This window comes from Colossoma macropomum, unplaced genomic scaffold, assembly GCF_904425465.1.
Source record: "Colossoma macropomum unplaced genomic scaffold, Colossoma_macropomum, whole genome shotgun sequence".
NCBI lineage: Eukaryota > Metazoa > Chordata > Actinopteri > Characiformes > Serrasalmidae > Colossoma > Colossoma macropomum.
In genome coordinates this window covers 20,693,936-20,711,826 of record NW_023494806.1, presented here as the reverse complement: position 1 = coordinate 20,711,826, position 17,891 = coordinate 20,693,936, and the positions used below count along the sequence as shown (strand labels likewise).

General features: G+C 38.3%; 1 protein-coding gene across 1 annotated transcript; it reads left to right on the top strand.

Annotated features, from left to right (window-relative positions):
- The first annotated feature begins 3,917 nt into the window (after positions 1 to 3,917).
- On the top strand, positions 3,918 to 16,167 carry LOC118827784 (class I histocompatibility antigen, F10 alpha chain-like). Its single transcript, XM_036599255.1, has 6 exons — positions 3,918 to 4,324; positions 6,982 to 7,242; positions 8,991 to 9,263; positions 13,362 to 13,655; positions 13,765 to 13,922; positions 14,409 to 16,167. Exons 1-6 carry the CDS (start codon positions 4,264 to 4,266, stop codon positions 14,463 to 14,465), a joined length of 1,104 nt encoding a protein of 367 aa, XP_036455148.1. The 5' UTR covers positions 3,918 to 4,263; the 3' UTR covers positions 14,466 to 16,167.
- Positions 16,168 to 17,891: the final 1,724 nt, after the last annotated feature.

Here is a 17,891-nt window from a genome sequence, read left to right as displayed (position 1 = left end):
CTATCATGTACAGAATGCTAATTTATAAGCTCATAGACTCTCATTGTTAAACTATCCAGTTAGGCTCAATGTTATTTATGCCAGGTTTAGGTCTAAGGTAGAGGTTAGTGTTAAAGCCAGGTTCAGGGTTTGGGAAAGTCTAGCTGAATTTAATAGTGTAAGTTAAATGTAAGGTAAGCATCTACAGTAAACAAACAGCAACATAGTAGAAGCTTTAGTTCTCATTCTGCATTTCTTTTGAAAATTCTTAAACTTGTGTGAAGTCTAGCCTGTTTTTATTTTAAGTGATGTCTAACTCAAGGTTTTGCTATTAGCATCTTTACAGCCAAGCAGTGTACTCCAGTGTACTTTACAGCCAAGCAGATTACACTCCAAGCAGTGTAATCTCCTCCCTCTTGGATAACTTACAGGTTGTAAATGTTATTCAAATTCAAGTACAGATTACAGATTAGGACCTGGTCAGACCTGCTCCTTCAGCCCCGAGTCTCTCGCCCTCCTAGCATAATCTAAGGTTTCTACTAATGTAAACTGTTTTGAAACGCATTTGAACGCAAAACTGGGTATTAACACTTTATTTCTTTCTCTCTATGTATCGTTTGTACCTTTTCTCTTGTTGACATTCTAGGTTTTAGTTTTCTTATAGTTGGCTAGCTGTACAGCCTAGTAGATGTCTTATTAGTATGTGTCTGTGATGCTAATTCTTGTATTTTACACACATTGTTTTATTATTCTCAGGTAAATTCCATGTTAGTTTTCTAGGTAAAAATAATGAACATATGCTACAGAGAGGATTAAAACACACATTTTAATGCACTTTTTTATTTGCTGAATTTAACAAACTGGGTAATAAAACCCAATGTGCCTCATAAATGTGCAATGTTCTATTGTGCAAAATATTTCATTAACAGTTTGTGCTTTGTGTAAAATTTGTACACCTTAAGACAAACTTCAGTGATTTCTAGACACAAACTACTATTATCACACGCTGCCTAAAACATTCCATTTGAATGGCAACGAGTGAGTATAGCAGAGAACAGAACACGCCTTTGAGTTATTCAATCAATTGTGTACTCAGTGGCCACTCATTCAGCTAATATTTACTGCAGACATTTGTGGTCTAAGCCTTCTGAGGCTCCTGATACTCGGAGGCCCCTGGGCACTGGCCTCATTGTCTTACTCTGTAATCAATCTCTGCTCTTTATTTGTAATGGTTGTTTATTAGTACAGTTTGTGTTGGAAATGCTGTATGTTTGATTAAAAGTTGTATGTGAATCCTGACTTTTGTGTTTTGGTGTATCATCTTTGGGATTGTGAACGGATGGTTGTTTATTTCCAAATGTACATCTTGGTCAACTTTTTCTTTTAGCTGAATTCCAATACTTTATCTCCACAGCTTCAAACTATATACACACACAGCACAATATACTTTCTCCCTGATTAAGTAGTGACTGCAGGTGGACGTTTGACAAATTTTGCCCCCTTCAGAACAGTTTACTGTAAAGCTTCACCAGATCAGTTTATCATGTACAGAATGCTGACTTATAAACTTACACACAGAGTAAATCAACTGGAACAGCAGACAGTTCTGGGTCCCACAGATAAGCCAGTGGAGGGCATGTGATAGTCTACCCAAGGTTCTGCTGGGAAACTGGGTCCAGCATTCATGCAGACACCAGTTTGACGTGCCACCTACTGAAACATCGTTGTGGACCAGGTTGAGCCCCTAATGGTGATGGTATTCCCTAATGGCAGTGGCCTCTTCCAGCAGGACAGTGTGTTCTGCCACATTGCACCCATTGTTTGGGAATTTTAAAGGAACATAGTGAAGTGAAGGTGTTGCCTTGGCCTCCAGATTCTCCAGATCTCAATCTGATCCAGTGTGTGTAGGATGTGCTGAACAAGTCTGATCAGCTGATGTCTTGGAGCCAGAAACCACAGGGACCCTTCAGAGGTCCTGTAGCATCCATGTCTAGGCAGGTTGAAGCTGTTTTGGTGGTGCAAGGAGGACCAGCAGCATATTAGGCAGATTGTTGTATTTAGAAAATGCTGAACTTAGGTTTACTAATTATGACAATTTAAATATTAAATGTTTTGATTTAATCTGTTTTACTGACAAAGTGTAAGGGGCTCAAATTTAAACCTCTTTTTAAGTGTGGAGTTTAAGTATAAAAAGCCTCCTCTAATAAGATTGAAATCAGTTAAACATGCAAATATAACAGCACCTAAATTAACCTTTAAAATAACTACATCTCTAAATGGATCTTGGAAGAATAGGTGTTTTGTGTGTGTAAAGACACAAACACCTGTTCATTGTTGAGACGTTATGTTGATGGGAAATGCTTAAACATTTAAACAAAATTAAAAAAATATTCATGTTTAATATGTTTTTCTTATATCTGTTGCAGCTGGCCTTAAAAAGGGAGATTTGGGTTTAAAAAAAAACATTGGTCACTATCAAAATATGGCTTTTGGACATGTAAAAGCTGGTCTGTTTTCTTTGGGGACTGATTTATATGCTGGACTGAAGATGCTCATGGCTGTTTCAGGAGGTAAGGTTGTGGTGGAGAGCGCATCCTGTAATCATCTCTCTTTACAGGTAAACACACAGAACACCCATAGTGCTTTGTGAATGAGCTGAATTCAGTGTACAGCTGTACTTAAAGTATGTTCTGTTGGTAGAAAAGCGCTCTAAGTGGAGTTAAATGTGTTGGTGGTCGTGAGCGGTGAAACGGCTGAACACACAAACCCCCCATAGTTAGACAAGGACCACGAGGCTCTGAACACACCGCATCTAAAACAGTGTGTGTGTGTGTTCATTACGATCAGGTAAAAGGTACTAATGTTACTGAAGTAACCTACATGCTTCTAATGTCGGATTAGAGAGGTTAAAACAACAGTTTACACGTTATTGTAGCAGTATTTATAGGAGAACTCCACCAATTTTTCAAAGTTTGTGTGTAATTAAATGGTTGTGAGTTGTTTGGTGTGAAATGCTCTGTTCTAGAGAAACTTACAGAGTCAGAATTGTTCACAGTGGTGGTGATAGGAACCAGACGTCCACCTCTAAAAGCTCCCTCACAGAAAGTTACTACATTAAATGAATGTGTTGTCTGATGCGTGAGACATTGTGTTGTGATAAAGGTTTGGCTTGAAATGTACTTGAATCCGTTTATGTTAATCCATTCATGGCGGAGGGGTACATGCACGGCGTGCTGAGACAAAATAGTCCCCAACAAAAACGAATTTTTTCAGATTTATGACTGTTTTACCATCAACATTACATATAACACTCAGAAGACTCGTGTAGGTTCACTGGTGGTTCTGGATAGTAAATAAAATGTCTATATTTGTGTTGTAGTCATGGTGACCCCTGGTTCCTATCACCACCACTGTTAAAAAAAAAGTTGGTAAATTTCTCTACAAATGAATTACTGAACATAAAATCACTCTGAATGACTTTGATTATAGCTTAACCATCGAATTACTGAGGAATTTTAAAATAAAAAGTGGTGGTGTTCCCCTGTAAGTTTGAGAATTGAGTGTGAATGGTCTAAAAGAAACACTAATAATTAACATGTTGGTACAATAATGTAGTCTTTTCTGTTATCAGTCATTTTTGGTCTGTTGCCTTTGGCGCCCTCTGGCGTTGGTTTGATAATATTTCTCTAAGTATTACTGTGATTTAATGTCTTTCTACAGTAAGAAATTCACTTCTACTGTTATTAATAATAAAATCTTAAACAGTAAACGCTGTTATTCAGTCTTTGTCCGATGATGAACTGATTTTACCAAGTTATAATCGACTCTCCTTCATCAGAAGAGAACCGCGGGCTTCCAAAACCATGAACATCAGCTTCCTCCTGGCAACTGATGACGCCACACGAGTAGCTTTTTTCATTGGCTGCTCAAGTCTCATGTCTGTGCTGGACGGGTTGCCACTTACACTTTACAGACGAAACATGTGAAAGTGCATTAAAAGTGTGGAAAGAACTAAGTAACACGTCTGTAAGAGTGTCTAGAAGTAGAGATGTTTAAAGTAGTGCTCTGCACATTTATACAGTAACTAAACCATCAGGCTCTTCATTTTCCTATAGAACCTGTGCATCCATAGCGCAATACATCACAGAGAGATTATGTGGCAACCCATTTCCTCACAGAAGAAGTTAAAGTAAGATGTGGACGATTCTTAATGCGATTCTGTTTGTGTAATATTTCTATAAAGAAATATTACATATACAGAATGACAAACCTCAGTGCTGGTTAATGGATTACAGACATGGTGTGAAGAAATGGCTCCTTTTGCTGCTGCTCAGCGTCCAAGCAGGTAAGTTTGGTGAACTTCCTGACCTGTATGCTGGTACAGGAATATAGTTAACTCTCAAGCTTGGATAAAAAAGGCCAACATGCTCGTATTCTGTTGGTATTCTGGACTAACTGTGTGCTAGTTGTAAAAATCTATCAAAAATCTGTAAAAATGCTATTTTTGCGGTATTCATACTGTTGTGGGAGCTGTTGTTTGCAGTCCTGGGTGGGCGGTAAAAATACTGAATTTGAGTCCGCGTTGTTAACCTTTTAAAGTAGCAGCCAAAGATGATAGACTACTGTTTGGCATTCTGGTACTGTAGCATTTCAAAAAACGAGTTCATGTTTTCTGGAATCAATGATCAGTTAAAAAAAAACGTGTGAGGGGTGTTGGCTGTTGGCTCGACTTCCTTTTGTTCTGTCTGGGGTGCCTCGTGGCGTCCGCTCTGCAATGTCTTCCGGTTTTCTCAGACGCTAGAGTGAGTGAGTCCAAAATGAATGGGTTGATATGGAGCATTTGAGCAAAATCATAGTTTATAAATGCTGAAACATTTTTAATGTAAAAGAATACAATCATTTCCTGAACAGTGAATATCATAAAACATTTTAACACCGCTGTTATATTTTTAAGAGCTTTTAAACGGCGCCTCATGTACGTTCATGACGTCAGTGAGCACGAACAGCCAATGAGCTGCTCCGCTCGCCAATCAATCATCACGCTCTAGCAGTAAAGCCCGCCTCCTGCTGCCCAAAACCCGTTTACTGTAGAAAGAAGGAAACATACAGGTGAGTTTTCTTTGTTTTTTATTGAAATACATCCTTCTACATTATAAATTAAAGGAAAGTTCTGGGCGAGTGATTAGAAACTATTTTAACTGCTTGGTTTTTTAGCGTTGAGCTCCATTCACTCCCATTCATTGAGGACTCCCTCGTAGGCGGTCATGTTCTGACCATAAATGATAGTTTAAAACAGCGATTAACCACCCAGGAGCAAAAATCAGCCTTCAAACTTGAAAGAAATAATGATTTGACATTTATCGCGATATGTATCATTATCAAACGATATGAATTTTGTTTATCGTGATAACATTTTTGGCCATATCGCCCAGCTCTAATTCTAAATGAGATCTCCTCTTGATCTCAGGGTTCTTCTCCTAGATACAGTTAAGTCCAGTTTGAAATCAGAGTGAGACTTGAGCCATTTTCTCCTGCTTCTGAATTTTGGCTCCTGAAAAAATAAAACTCACTTTGATCAAAATGTTGTCACACATGTGGATTAACTCTTTAGTGTCAGACTCGTCTCAGCCCAGTGTCAGCTGAATAATATCTCTGTAGAAAAAGTATAAGATCTCATCGTCATCTGTCAGTGCAAAAGGAGAACTCATGCTTTTCTCCTTCATCACCAGAACTTCTCACAGTGAAATGCTGATGTTAATCTCCTGTTTTCTCCTAAGGGGGGGTTTAGGAGAAAGAATTCAGAAATTAGTGATCCTTCGTTAACATAATGCTGAGATATGCTTTATTTCTCTGAGACAATCTTAAGAAATATTTTTTCCCCATGGGATATGCCATGTTATATGAAATTGGCCATTTTCAAATGGGGCATATATTTCAGGCATATCACCATATACAAACGTATATGTATAACATAATTAACAATATATGATACAAAACATTAATCATATATGGGCAACGTACAACCCCATTTCCAAAAAAGTTAGGATATTGTGAAAATAGAAATAGAGTGCAATGATATACAAATCATTTAAACCCTATTTAAAATTTTAAAAAGTAAAAAGACAACATCAAATGCCGAAACTGAGAAATTTTACTTTTTTTTCAAATATTTTGAATTCGAATCCAGCAACATGTTCCAAAAAAGTTGGGACGGGGTCATGTTTACCACTGTGTTTCATCACGTCTTCTTTTAAGAACACTATAAGTGTTTGGGAACTGAGGAGACACTGCTGTAGTTTTGAAAGTGAAATGTTTTTCTGTTCTTACTTGATATAGGATTTCAGCTGCTCAACAGTTCAGGGGCTCTTTTATTGTATTTTTCATTTCATACTGCGCCAAATGTTATCAGTGGTGACAGATCTGGACTGCAGGCAGGTCGGTTTAGCATCCGGACTCTTTTAATATGGAGCCATGCTGTTGTAATACGTGCAGAATGTGGTTTGGCATCGTCTTGCTGAAATAAGTAAGTTCTGTGCACTAATGCACTCCTGTACCATCACAGATCCTGGCTTTTGAACTTAGCTGATAACGAGCTGGGTGGTCTTTAGTTTTAACTTGCATTTGTGGATGCAGTATTGAACTGTTTTCACAGACAGTGGTTTTCAGAAGTGTTTCTGAGCCCATGCAGTGATTTCCACTACAGAATCATGTCTGTTTTTAATGCAGTGCTGCCTGAGGGCCCAAAGATCATAGCCACCCAATATTTTTTTTAGGTTTTCAGCCTTGTCTCTTGAATACAGAGATTTCTCTGGATTTTCTGAATCTTTTAGTGTTATTATGTACCGTATATACAAGATTTGCAAAGTGTAGCTGTTGTTTTCTCTATTTTCTCCAGTGTCATTAATGTAGGGCTGTAAACTCTTGAAGAGATTTTTTACACAATAATATTCCATGCCCTAACAACAGTTACCATTTACCATATTGACTTTTTTGTCTCAACAGCGTCCCACTCCCTCCAATACATCATCACTGAAACCACGTCAAGAATACATTTCCCAGAGTACACTGTGGTTGGTCTGGTGGACGGGGTGCAGTTTGTGTACTATGACAGCAACATCAAGAAGATGATTCCAAAGACGGAGTGGATGAAGAAGAATGTGGGTGAAGATTACTGGACCACAGAGACACAGAAGCAGGAAGGAGCTCAAGAGATCTTCAAGGCTAATCTGGATATTTTAATGAAGCGGTTTAATCAGACAGACGGTGAGTGAAACTGATATAAAAGATCATATCAGTAAAGACAAACATAACAAAGTGACTAAAACCCATCTATGAATAAAGCAATAAGCCATGAGAGGCCTGTGATTTTATCATGGTTTATCTCTGTGATTTTATCCCTTCCCTGTGATAAAATCGCAGTAAAGCACGCTCTTAAGTGTCTTATTGCTTTTATAAAACATGAAATATGATAAAATACACAATTGTTCAGAAAACAATTTGAGTTATTATTAATAAAAATCGACAAAAACGTGTTCTGCCAAGAAATGTAGTTCCTTTACGGTATCGTTGCCATGCAACCATGGACCCCTGAATGAGGAGAACGTTCTGTCATTCATTGCTGTATACTGCGGTCATTTCATGAATTTTTAAACTTTTTGTCGTATAACAACGAACATAATATAACACAGCACTGTTTAATGGAAAAACTCTCTCTTTATACGTACTTTTTGGTCACTAAATTACCACTGTGAGTCTTATTGAGCACTAATCCAGCGGCGCCCCTCTTCTTACGCTGGGGTTGAATCTCAAATGGTTCCCTGCCCCCTACATAGTGCACTACATAGGAGCTTAAATACTGGATCCTGCAGCCCAACAGAGCAAAATACAGCTAAGAAACAGTCATTTGGGATTCAGACACATCCATGTTTGATAAATGATGCACTGTTTTGGCTGTAGAGGCTAGAATTTCTAAGCTTTCATAGCTAGAACAGTATTTAGGGAGTACAGAGCTGTTTGGGATTCAGCCTGGGTTTGACGCTGCTTCTGACTGAAACATGAACATCTGAAGTGTGTGAGACATTCAAGTGACAGTTTTAGACTTTTATACTGCTGTTTTAAAGTTAATCATACCATAAGTAGTTTAATTCAAGCCTGTGATATTAATGACTGAGTTATTTAGCCTGTTTGCTATCTTTTAGCCTGTTAGCTAGCTGACCAGCCTAGTTCTAGTTAAGAACATAAGTTTTCTCACCCCTTCGGTTTAAACAAAAACTGGTTCTTTCTTCATCAGTACACTCAGTGGTCCATGCGAGCAGCATTAGAGTCAGAGATTATTCCATTAACAGCACAAGGGTTTTTTTAATGCCGTGGCGCAGTGCTACAGAGTTCAGCTGATATTGTGGATTTTACAATGGCTTCGAACGCGGATCAGATTTTAGGACTGGAACTATCTGTTTTATGCAGTGCTATAAATTTCTTCTTTGTATTACAATTATTTTTACTATTTAAATCTTAGTTTTCTCTCAGACGTAGACATAGCGCACGATAGCCTACAAACTTATGTATGCATATGTGAAATAGGTTCTTATTGATGTTCGTTTCTATTGTACGCTCTTAAAAAGATGGTTCTTCAAAGGTTCTTTTGTTAAGGGGAGGGTTCTATGTAGAACTATTGCAGCACCATAAAGCGTTCTTCTATGTCACAACGTCAAGCTTGTAACAATCAAAGAATTGTTTTCAGTGCTATATTGAACCATTTACAACACATTCTCCATCAATCTGAAGAACCATTTCACCATACTAAGAACAATTTAAGCATGGAAATGGTTCTTTGAATGTTCAAAGTTCTATGTAGAACCACTGTCTTCACTAAAGAACCCTGAAAGAACCTTTTTTCTTTAAGAGTGTAGCTCAGATATTCAAATCCTGGCTTATTTGGGTTTGAGGACTCCCACTGGACAGTGCTATGTGGAGTCCAGAAGAAATGTTCATGTTTTTGTGTGTCTCTGCAGGTGTTCACACGTTACAGAGGAGGTCTGGCTGTGAGACGGGTGAAAATGGCACTGTTACAGGATACTTTCAGTTTGGTTTTGATGGAGAAGACTGGATCAGCCTGGATATGAACTCTTTAACGTGGACTGCAGCTCATCAGAAAGCTTTTAGTACCAAACAGAAGTGGGAGCATACACGTGATACAGTTTACAGGAAGCGCTATCTGGACAATGACTGTGTTGACTATTTAAAGAAGTATGTGGAATACGGCAGATCCACTCTGGAGAGGAAAGGTAAAGTACTGCCACTGTAACTGCAGCCTCTGTTACCTAAAAACCCAATCTCTGCTACCTAAATATCTATAAAAAGTAAATATATCGTTAAACAATTTAATATATTTACCTATATACATATCATGTATTCACCTTTTACTGTTTTGCCAAGGTGATGGGCAGGGCCGGACTTGGACAGTTATTCAGGCCAGGAATCATGGCAGGACTCGGTAGATAGAGTCTGGCTGCAGACATGAACTCTCAGCCCCAGTGACGTCACATGCACATGCACTCTCTGCCACAATGGCAGAAGCAGCCCAATGGCACGGTAACTTTTGGCTGCTGCTGCTTAGCGACATCATAGTTGCCTAATGGTCTCTAATGGTAATCATCAAGCCAAATCCCATCAGGAAACAAAACTGTCAGTTTTATTCCTAACGGTTCTAATCATCTTTAGAATGGTTTTCATGAGTTTCAGTAGCCTGTTTGTTTTTTTTTCTGCGAATAAACCTGACATTATGTCTTATCGTCGTGGTAGGCTTTATTTATTTCAGTTTCCATATTTAATTACTTTATTACCAGTACAACAACGTTATTATATGCTCAGTGTGACTTGTTGCCCAACATTACATGGTACACTGCTTTTTCTCATAAAACCGACAAAAATACTGTCGTGGCAGAGCAGCACTGACGTCATTAATAGGCTGCGGGTGCATCTCAGGCGGAGAGTGAATGTCTGCAGCCAGACCCTTCTTGGACTCAGGCCACACACATACTCACAGCTACTGTATCTGCATAAATAGGTGTTTAGTGTGGGTTTTTATATATATGTTTTAGGTAATACAAAATACCCTCCATAACACTCCTTAATTACCAGCTCAGTCACCTAAACTGTTCCAGATTTTTTGATACACTGACTTAATGGGGTAAATAATGCAGTGATATATGAAGTTTTGCTGAAATAACTACATTTAACAATATCCCCATAAATACACTGGGTACCCCTAATACACTGCATTTATACACTTAATTATCAATTTAAATGCATTTTTTTTCTCAAGTATCTAGCACTATATAGCTTCACCAAAAAAAAAAAACAAAAAAAAATACTGTATGATTTATTAAAAAAAATGGATCTAAATCAGATCCAGAGTTGTTTTATATAACGTTTGCTTTTGAAACATCCGTGAATGAGCAATTGTGCCTCAGCTGAAAAGCACACTTTTTTCATTCTAATCACAAACCTCAAGACATGTCACAAATAATCAAACTGCTGCGTACTGATAGTTAGTATATTATAGCTAGTTAGTTAGCTAACGTTAAGATGCTGTAGGCTACAAAACACAATTAAGGCAAACTTAAACTAATGAAATGCTATAAGTGAGATGCTATAAGCACAAACTCGCTAGCTTTATTGCATGCGCATGAGCAGGTAATGTGTTTTTTTTTCATGATGTGTCACGGAAGAAGGACATGATTCGTGAAACAGGACTACAGAGACAGTGTGTGTTCACAAGCTGCACTGTGTTGTTTAGTTCATCATACGTGGTAACATCATCTAGCCAGGCTCTCCTGGCAAGCTGACAGACCAGGCCACTGGGAAATCTTCCGTTTCCCCCAACAGCCAGTCCATTTTATTTTATACTGGTTCTATTTGGCTTCACCCCTATATTTTCCATCGTACTTGACAAAATATATGTAATCTACATTTTTCTACTAGTCTGAGGTTTTTCAAGATATCCACACAATATTGGTCTCAAATTGGTCAGGGACGTTTGAAGGTCAATAATTATTTTTTTAAAATTGGACATTTGTAAACAATATGGCTGCCTTGTTCAAATTAAACTCTTTGGGATTTATCTTAAATCACAAAAATTGCTACAGATTAGGATTACTTTGGCCAATTCTCATGAAATTTAGAAGTCTAATACTGTACATGATTTTGAGGAAGTCCACCAAGGTTGACACCAATTATTCAAAAGTGGGTGCTATAACATTCAAAAAAACTGTTTCTCAGTAACCACTTGGTTGATTGAGCTGAAAGTTTGCATGCTGAATTGTTGTGCTACTTTATAACTGTGATGTTAATGACAACTCATTAATTGGACAAATATGGCCGCCATTGGCCAATAAGCTTTCAACAGGCATTTGGCAGGCTTAGCCCTGGTCGATTCGATTATGATTCAGAGGCTGCAATGCAATTAATAAACTGATTATCAATGCATCTTTTTTTCTATACAGGATCTCTTTTTTTCTCACTGTGTGAGAACTTGGTAGTGTTAAAGCAAAGTATTTGTAACAGTCCGTAATGAATTTATTTCCAGTATCTTTTATTAATAAAATGAATGGAAGTGATGAGGCAAGTGAACTAGAAGGCTCTCATTCACTACTTTTGTTTGGAGCACATCAGATGCTGATGGCACTCATCTGTGAGAAAATTCACAGCTACGGTGAAATAAGATCCTGTAGTAATGAGTGTCCACGCAGCACATGTTACAGCCGTCCTACCTGTTTAACTCAGTGATTCTATAACTTCGGTTTGGGTCTTGTTGTAGAGATTTTGGGGGGTCGCTGTGTCAGTAAAATATCTTAGAGACTGGACGCTGTATCTCGGCTCCAAAGTGTGCAACATAGCGCGAAAGCCCTGGTTCTCAACGACTGAGAACTGGTGTGCAGCGCAGTCTCGTCTAGCTAGTCGCTAACGAAAAGGCAAAGAGAGAGAGATTTAAGATGAACATTTGGAGACGAATGGACTTACTCGCGTTTATAAGCAGCGTAGTTGGTTTCCTGATATATTAAATCTGCAACGAGAGACTCTCAAACACTAAAAAATTGTGAAGATGAAGTCGCTTCTCTTTCGAATTCTTCCGTTCCACCTTAAATGGTGCTGCTTTTACATTCAGTGCCTCAGTCAGAATGTTCCAGAAGGTGGAATGGGAAAAATTCGAACAAGAAGCTGGAGAATGAGAAGAGACTTCAGCCTCGTAAAACAGTCAAACGTTGACAGACATTTTACAAAAAGCTGATCTACTTTTGAGGAAAAGTTTCCTGGAGATGGGAGGAAAGCGGCTACAGCTAAAGCTTAAAGCAGAGTAAAGTAAAACTGCGCTTTCGTTAATATTGTTTAGTCTGTACTAGGACATTAACAAACTGAGACATATTAGACATTAAATGTTGTGGCTTCCAAGGTGGTTTGATTTTTGTTGAAAGGACAAAATGGCTCTTCTTATCATTTGTGTTGTGACTCCTGATCTAACCTGGCTTTAATGCAGAGGGAGCCGGTCAGATTTCTGACTCCTCCAGTGGTGTTTTTGTTATGTGCTGCACAGACTGTCCGGGCGCTGCACTTCCGCACTTCCAAGTTCATTCCAAGTTGATTCAGAATCGTCCACATCCGCATCGCGTTGCATCTAAAATCTTGACTTTATTGCAAAGAATAGCCACGGGACATCAACTACTCTGTAGAGCATTGCTTTTTCTTAAATAATAGGCTACAAATCCATCAGTATGTGAAGTTAAAACAACTGTAGTTTGTGACTTCTGAATACTTGTTGGATGCTCGGCACTCTGGCTGCTTGTGTATCTGCCACATGGAGCTAAAAACTAGCAGTATTCTCATCCACATTACATGCCATAACATTTAAATGTCAGGAAAATCATTCCAAACTCGAGCTGAACTGATCCCAATGTTTAAATGAGTCTGTAGTCAAATTCTCACTTCACACTTGAGCAATTTTGCTTTTGCTTTGAGTGATCAAACTCCCTCTCGCACCCCAAAAATGGGCATTTGAAAACGAGCGCCATCTCATATTAGTGAAGTGGAGTGGTGTGTGGGAGAGTGACCTGACTGATAATCAGTTAGTGTAATGTACGATATCCAGGATTGCTCCCAGCAAAGTGTAATTCCTCAACACTGTTTAGGGGTCAGAATAACAATATTTTAGGAACTTAAAAGAGTAATTTAGGCACTCATCAGTGCACAGTAAAGTACATTCATTAAAATAATCTTAAACTCCTGAATTGTTCATTAAATTGAACATTGCACAATGTAATGTAAACCACTCCCCCCATCTCTCTCTCTCTCTCTCTCTCTCTCTCTCTCTCTCTCTCTCTCTCCAGTCTCTCCTGAGGCATCTATGTTCCAGAAGGATTCTTCTTCTCCAGTGGTGTGTCATGCTACAGGTTTCTTCCCCAAAGCAGTGATGATCTCCTGGCAGAAGAATGGAGAGGATCTGCATGAGGACGTGGAGCTCAGAGAGACACTTCCCAACCAGGATGGAACCTTCCAGAGGAGGAGCGTTCTGACTGTCTCACCTGAGGAGCTGAACAAACACAACTACACCTGCATCATTCAGCACAGCAGCCTGGAGAAGGAGGTGGTGCTGCATGTGTCTGAACGCAGAGTCCTGAAAGGTAATTCTGCTTCCTAAAGGTAAAAATTAGTAAATAAGTTACTGTTAATCATTGTATTCATGATGCAGCTCATGAAGGTCTACAGAGATGTAACATTCTTGTGTTTCAGATGAAGGATCAGTTATCATCATCTTTAGCACAGTGGTGGCTGCTCTTCTCATTGTCATCATTGTCTGTGTTGGACTTCTCATTTGTAAGAAGAAGAAGCAGAATAAGTCTGGTAAGAAAGGAAGGACGCAGAAATCCAGCTTGGGAACCCCTACGCCCGTAAGTGAACTTACAGACTATGTATTTAGCTCTCTTGTAGAACTCTGGTGTTGTAATAATTTCCCAAAAAACTTAACTTAAAAATGTAATCAACCCAATAATGTAATAATATAATAATAATGTATGTACCCAATTATACACTACAGTTAGGTAGTAATATTTTTACAGATAATGTAATCATTTTTATTACTGGGAATTTATCACATTTTAAAGGTGATCTACTTTGCTCTCGAATAGATGATAATGAATTTTCAATAATGTAATAAGTTACAACACTAACAGTACAAATATTCTCACATTATCACTTGACACATCATATTACATTGTGGGGCAGGTTTTACTTTATTGGCTTATTGGATTTTATTACATTTTTGAGCTAGTTAAGAGCTGAATTGCTATTTTGTATCTCATTACATTATTGGGTTATACGTCTTTTAATCATGTGCACTTAAGTGTTTAACTTTAATTGTATTACATGTTTTACAGTTTCTGAGGGAGCCTCGTCATCCATCAGCTCCTGACGACCAAAGGTCTACATGTTGATTACAGAGAGTCTTTCTTACACCATATGAAGCTGTTTCACTGCTGCATATCAAGTCCTTTCAATGTATGCGGCAACTCAGTCGAGTGTCTTCATGGTCACAGTATTATTTTTTTTATTGTACATTCGTCAAATCTGTACTTTCAGACTTTTTTGTGGAAAACTTTTGTGGAGAGTTTGTATGGTGATGGTTTCTTGAGAAAGGCTGTTCCTGCCCTTACAGCTGCGTCTTGAAACGCTGTTCCTGTCACATTCCTTTAATACCCTTTAAAGACGGGGCCAGAACACAGCTGTTGTTTTTTAGGTAATAGATTCATGGATAGTGTGCTGAGTCTTCACTAGAGGAGTTTTAGCAACTTGGCTGCTCAGGAGGAATTAAAAAAACTCCAAAGTGTCTGTCCATCATGAAGTTTTTGAGTAACAAAAAAAACTATGGAATCTACTGGGTTTAGTTGGCATTCAGACAATCTGTAGTTTAATCAGATGTAGGCACACATCTAAAATGGCTTAAATTATCCAATTCTTCAAGTAGGAGTGGCGATATGAACTCAAATTCATATCATAGTACTTTATTTTATTCAGACTATAACAGTATGATATTACAATATAGAAAAAAGTGAAAACATAATAGCAACAGTAATAATAACAGTAACAAAATATTGCAAAAATAATAACTATTATTATTGTTACAGCTAGTACTATTGTTGGTATGATGCCATTATTATTATTATTATTATTATTATTATTATACTGGCAACTAAAAGTATTCTTCATTGCGTAAATACTTGCTTCTTCAGAATGGAAGCAGGTTTTAGTCTCTCCTGCAGCCTCTCCTCATGTTTGTTTTTACCTCTTCACTCATTCTCAATCCCATTTTGCACCTTGAATTTGGAGTCTAGAATAATATTTTACAGCTTGCTGCATCTAACAAAGCTCACTATTCCAGGCTTCAGCAGCACAAATGCGGCATGTGTGAGGTAGTTGTAAACCAAGCAGGAAAATGCCATATCTGTGTGAACGGTCATCAGGCGAGGGCTGTAGCAGAAACAGCGCATAACAATACAACATGTTTATTAAAATAGTAGTGTAGTTACAAATTAGTCCAAACCTAGACGTCCCACACCACTGTATAATTTCTACCTGCACTACTCTTTAGTCTTAACTAGTCTGGCACAAATTCTATCCTAACGTCTTTACAGGCTTTAGCCACATTGACTGCTCCTCACAACTACAACACTGTTACAGCGCTCAGTGATATGTTTGGTGAGTGTTTGTCGTGTTCTGATCATAAAGGATAGTTTAAAACCACAAGTAACCACCCAGGAGCAAAAATCAGCCTTCAAACTTGAAAGGAGTAATGATTCGACACTGTGAGTTTGACTGATATGAACATTTTTATCAGGATAACATTTCTGGCCATATTGCCCAGCTGTAGCTGGAGCCTATCCCAGCGGTCATGAGGCAGAAGATAGGAAACACCCTGGACAGGCCGCCAGTCCATCAAAGGCCAGACAGACAGACATATGCACTCACACACACACTAACACTTAGCGGCAATATAGCGTGTCCAATTGGCCTGACTGCATGTCTTCGGACTGTGAGGGGAAACCGGAGCACACAAAATGTGGCCTGAACAAAAGTAACACATTATATATTATATATTTTTTTCAAATGTGTCAAATTCCGCAAATAAATGTAGCTGTGCATTAAAATGGGTAGAAGTGTGTTCTCTGTAGAGGACATGTTCATTTGTTTTCACTTAGAAATAACAATGCAATTAGACCATGTTCAGATTTTACACACAGTTGTATACATGTTAAAAATGGAGATATAATACTGTATATTTTTATATAGGCTTTGTTGAAAACAAAACGCTAAATAAAATTAGCATTATATATGTGCAATATTCTATTGTAAAATATTTTATATGTAATGAGTCTTTATTTGTACAGTTTGTGTTGGAAATGCTGTATGTTTGTGATTAAAAGTTGTATTTTAACTTTTAAACTTTAAAGGCTAATTTTTTCTTGGTGTATCATCATCATTGGGATTTTGAACAGATGCTTTTTTTATTTCTAAATGTTTATCTTGGTGAACCTTGCTTTTTTAGCTGAGCTGTGGGAATTTAATCAGTTCTTCCTTTATGATCTCCACAGCTTGACACTATAAACAAAGCACAATATCCTTTCTCCCTGACTGTGTCTGAGTGATGACTGCAGGTGTACTGCAGGTGAACTGGATCCTGCATACAAAATTCCAACTTAAGCTGAACTAATTATAGTGATAGAAATGACAACCTGCAGTGACTGTTTAAAGTATGATGGGATTTAATAAAATTATTTTCTAATATTCTTCATTTAATGTAGCCTGGTTCAGTTAGTTAGTTATGGGCTGTTAGGTGTAAGCACGTATTTTAACAGGTGTACCTGCTCTGCAATCAGTCATGTGAGGAGGACCTCTGACCAATCAGAGGCCTGGCTGGTGTAGTTGGGGGAGGAGCTTATGCTTTAAAAGAGGTCTTCAAGCTGGCTGATGACAGATAGAGAGGCCTAATTATCTGTGCTGTAGTTTTTAAATCTCTTGTGTTGCTTTAGTTTTGGTGTTTTTCCTGCACACTTTAAACTTGTGATTGATTATTTGTACCACCTGGGGTTTCAAACAGGCAAGAAGGACACCTAAACATTCTCACCATGTCTGTCCACTCTGTCTAGCTCTCAAGGTCAGAGGGCACTACCACATGTGCTTTTGAATGCTGGAGAGTGTAGAGTAGTTGGCTTTTGTTTCTTCTTGTTGGTTAGTTAAGCGTTCTTGTTTGAGTAGGCAAGCTTGGTTAGGTCTTCTGTAACCATTTAACAGAGGTTAAATGTCGTGATGGCTGTCCTACCTCATCGCTCAGACACAGGGGCATCCCAGCTTGTTCGACGCTCCATATACTGAGGAGCTCATTGCATGTTTTGTTCAGATTGATTCATCCCAGCGAGAGTCATCACAGAATATTTGGGGTGTCTTTTGAGTGAATCTCCCTGTACATAGCAACAAATCTGCACATCTTTTCATGAAGCACAAAGTCTTAAACGCTCAGCCTGGTTTGGTACGCAGTGACATGGCTCTTTCCATTTCTTCTCCAGGGGGTTGTACTGACAGGACACTAGTATGTGAATGTTTCATTTGCATGTCTCTAGTTGGTAGCTTTAACGATGTTGCACAGTGTAATTGGTTGGTTTTAGAAACAGAAATGTGGGGAATCACCCCATCTTAAGGACAATGTCCATGTACTGTAAAGATAAACCAGATCACTATCATGTACAGAATGCTAATTTATAAGCTCACAGACTCTCATTGTAAAACTATCCAGTTAGGCTCAATGTTGGTATTTATGCCAGGTTTAGGTCTAAGTTAGAGGTTAGTGTTAAAGCCAGGTTCAGGGT

What these genes read in the sequence shown, in the direction of transcription:
- LOC118827784 (XM_036599255.1), top strand. Translation starts at nt 4,264, where the DNA reads ATGGATTACAGACATGGTGTGAAGAAATGGCTCCTTTTGCTGCTGCTC. An exon ending in GCTGCTCAGCGTCCAAGCAG is followed by an intron (nt 4,325 to 6,981) that starts GTAAGTTTGGTG and finishes TTGTCTCAACAG; the next exon opens with CGTCCCACTCCCTCCAATAC. An exon ending in GCTTGGGAACCCCTACGCCC is followed by an intron (nt 13,923 to 14,408) that starts GTAAGTGAACTT and finishes CATGTTTTACAG; the next exon opens with TTTCTGAGGGAGCCTCGTCA.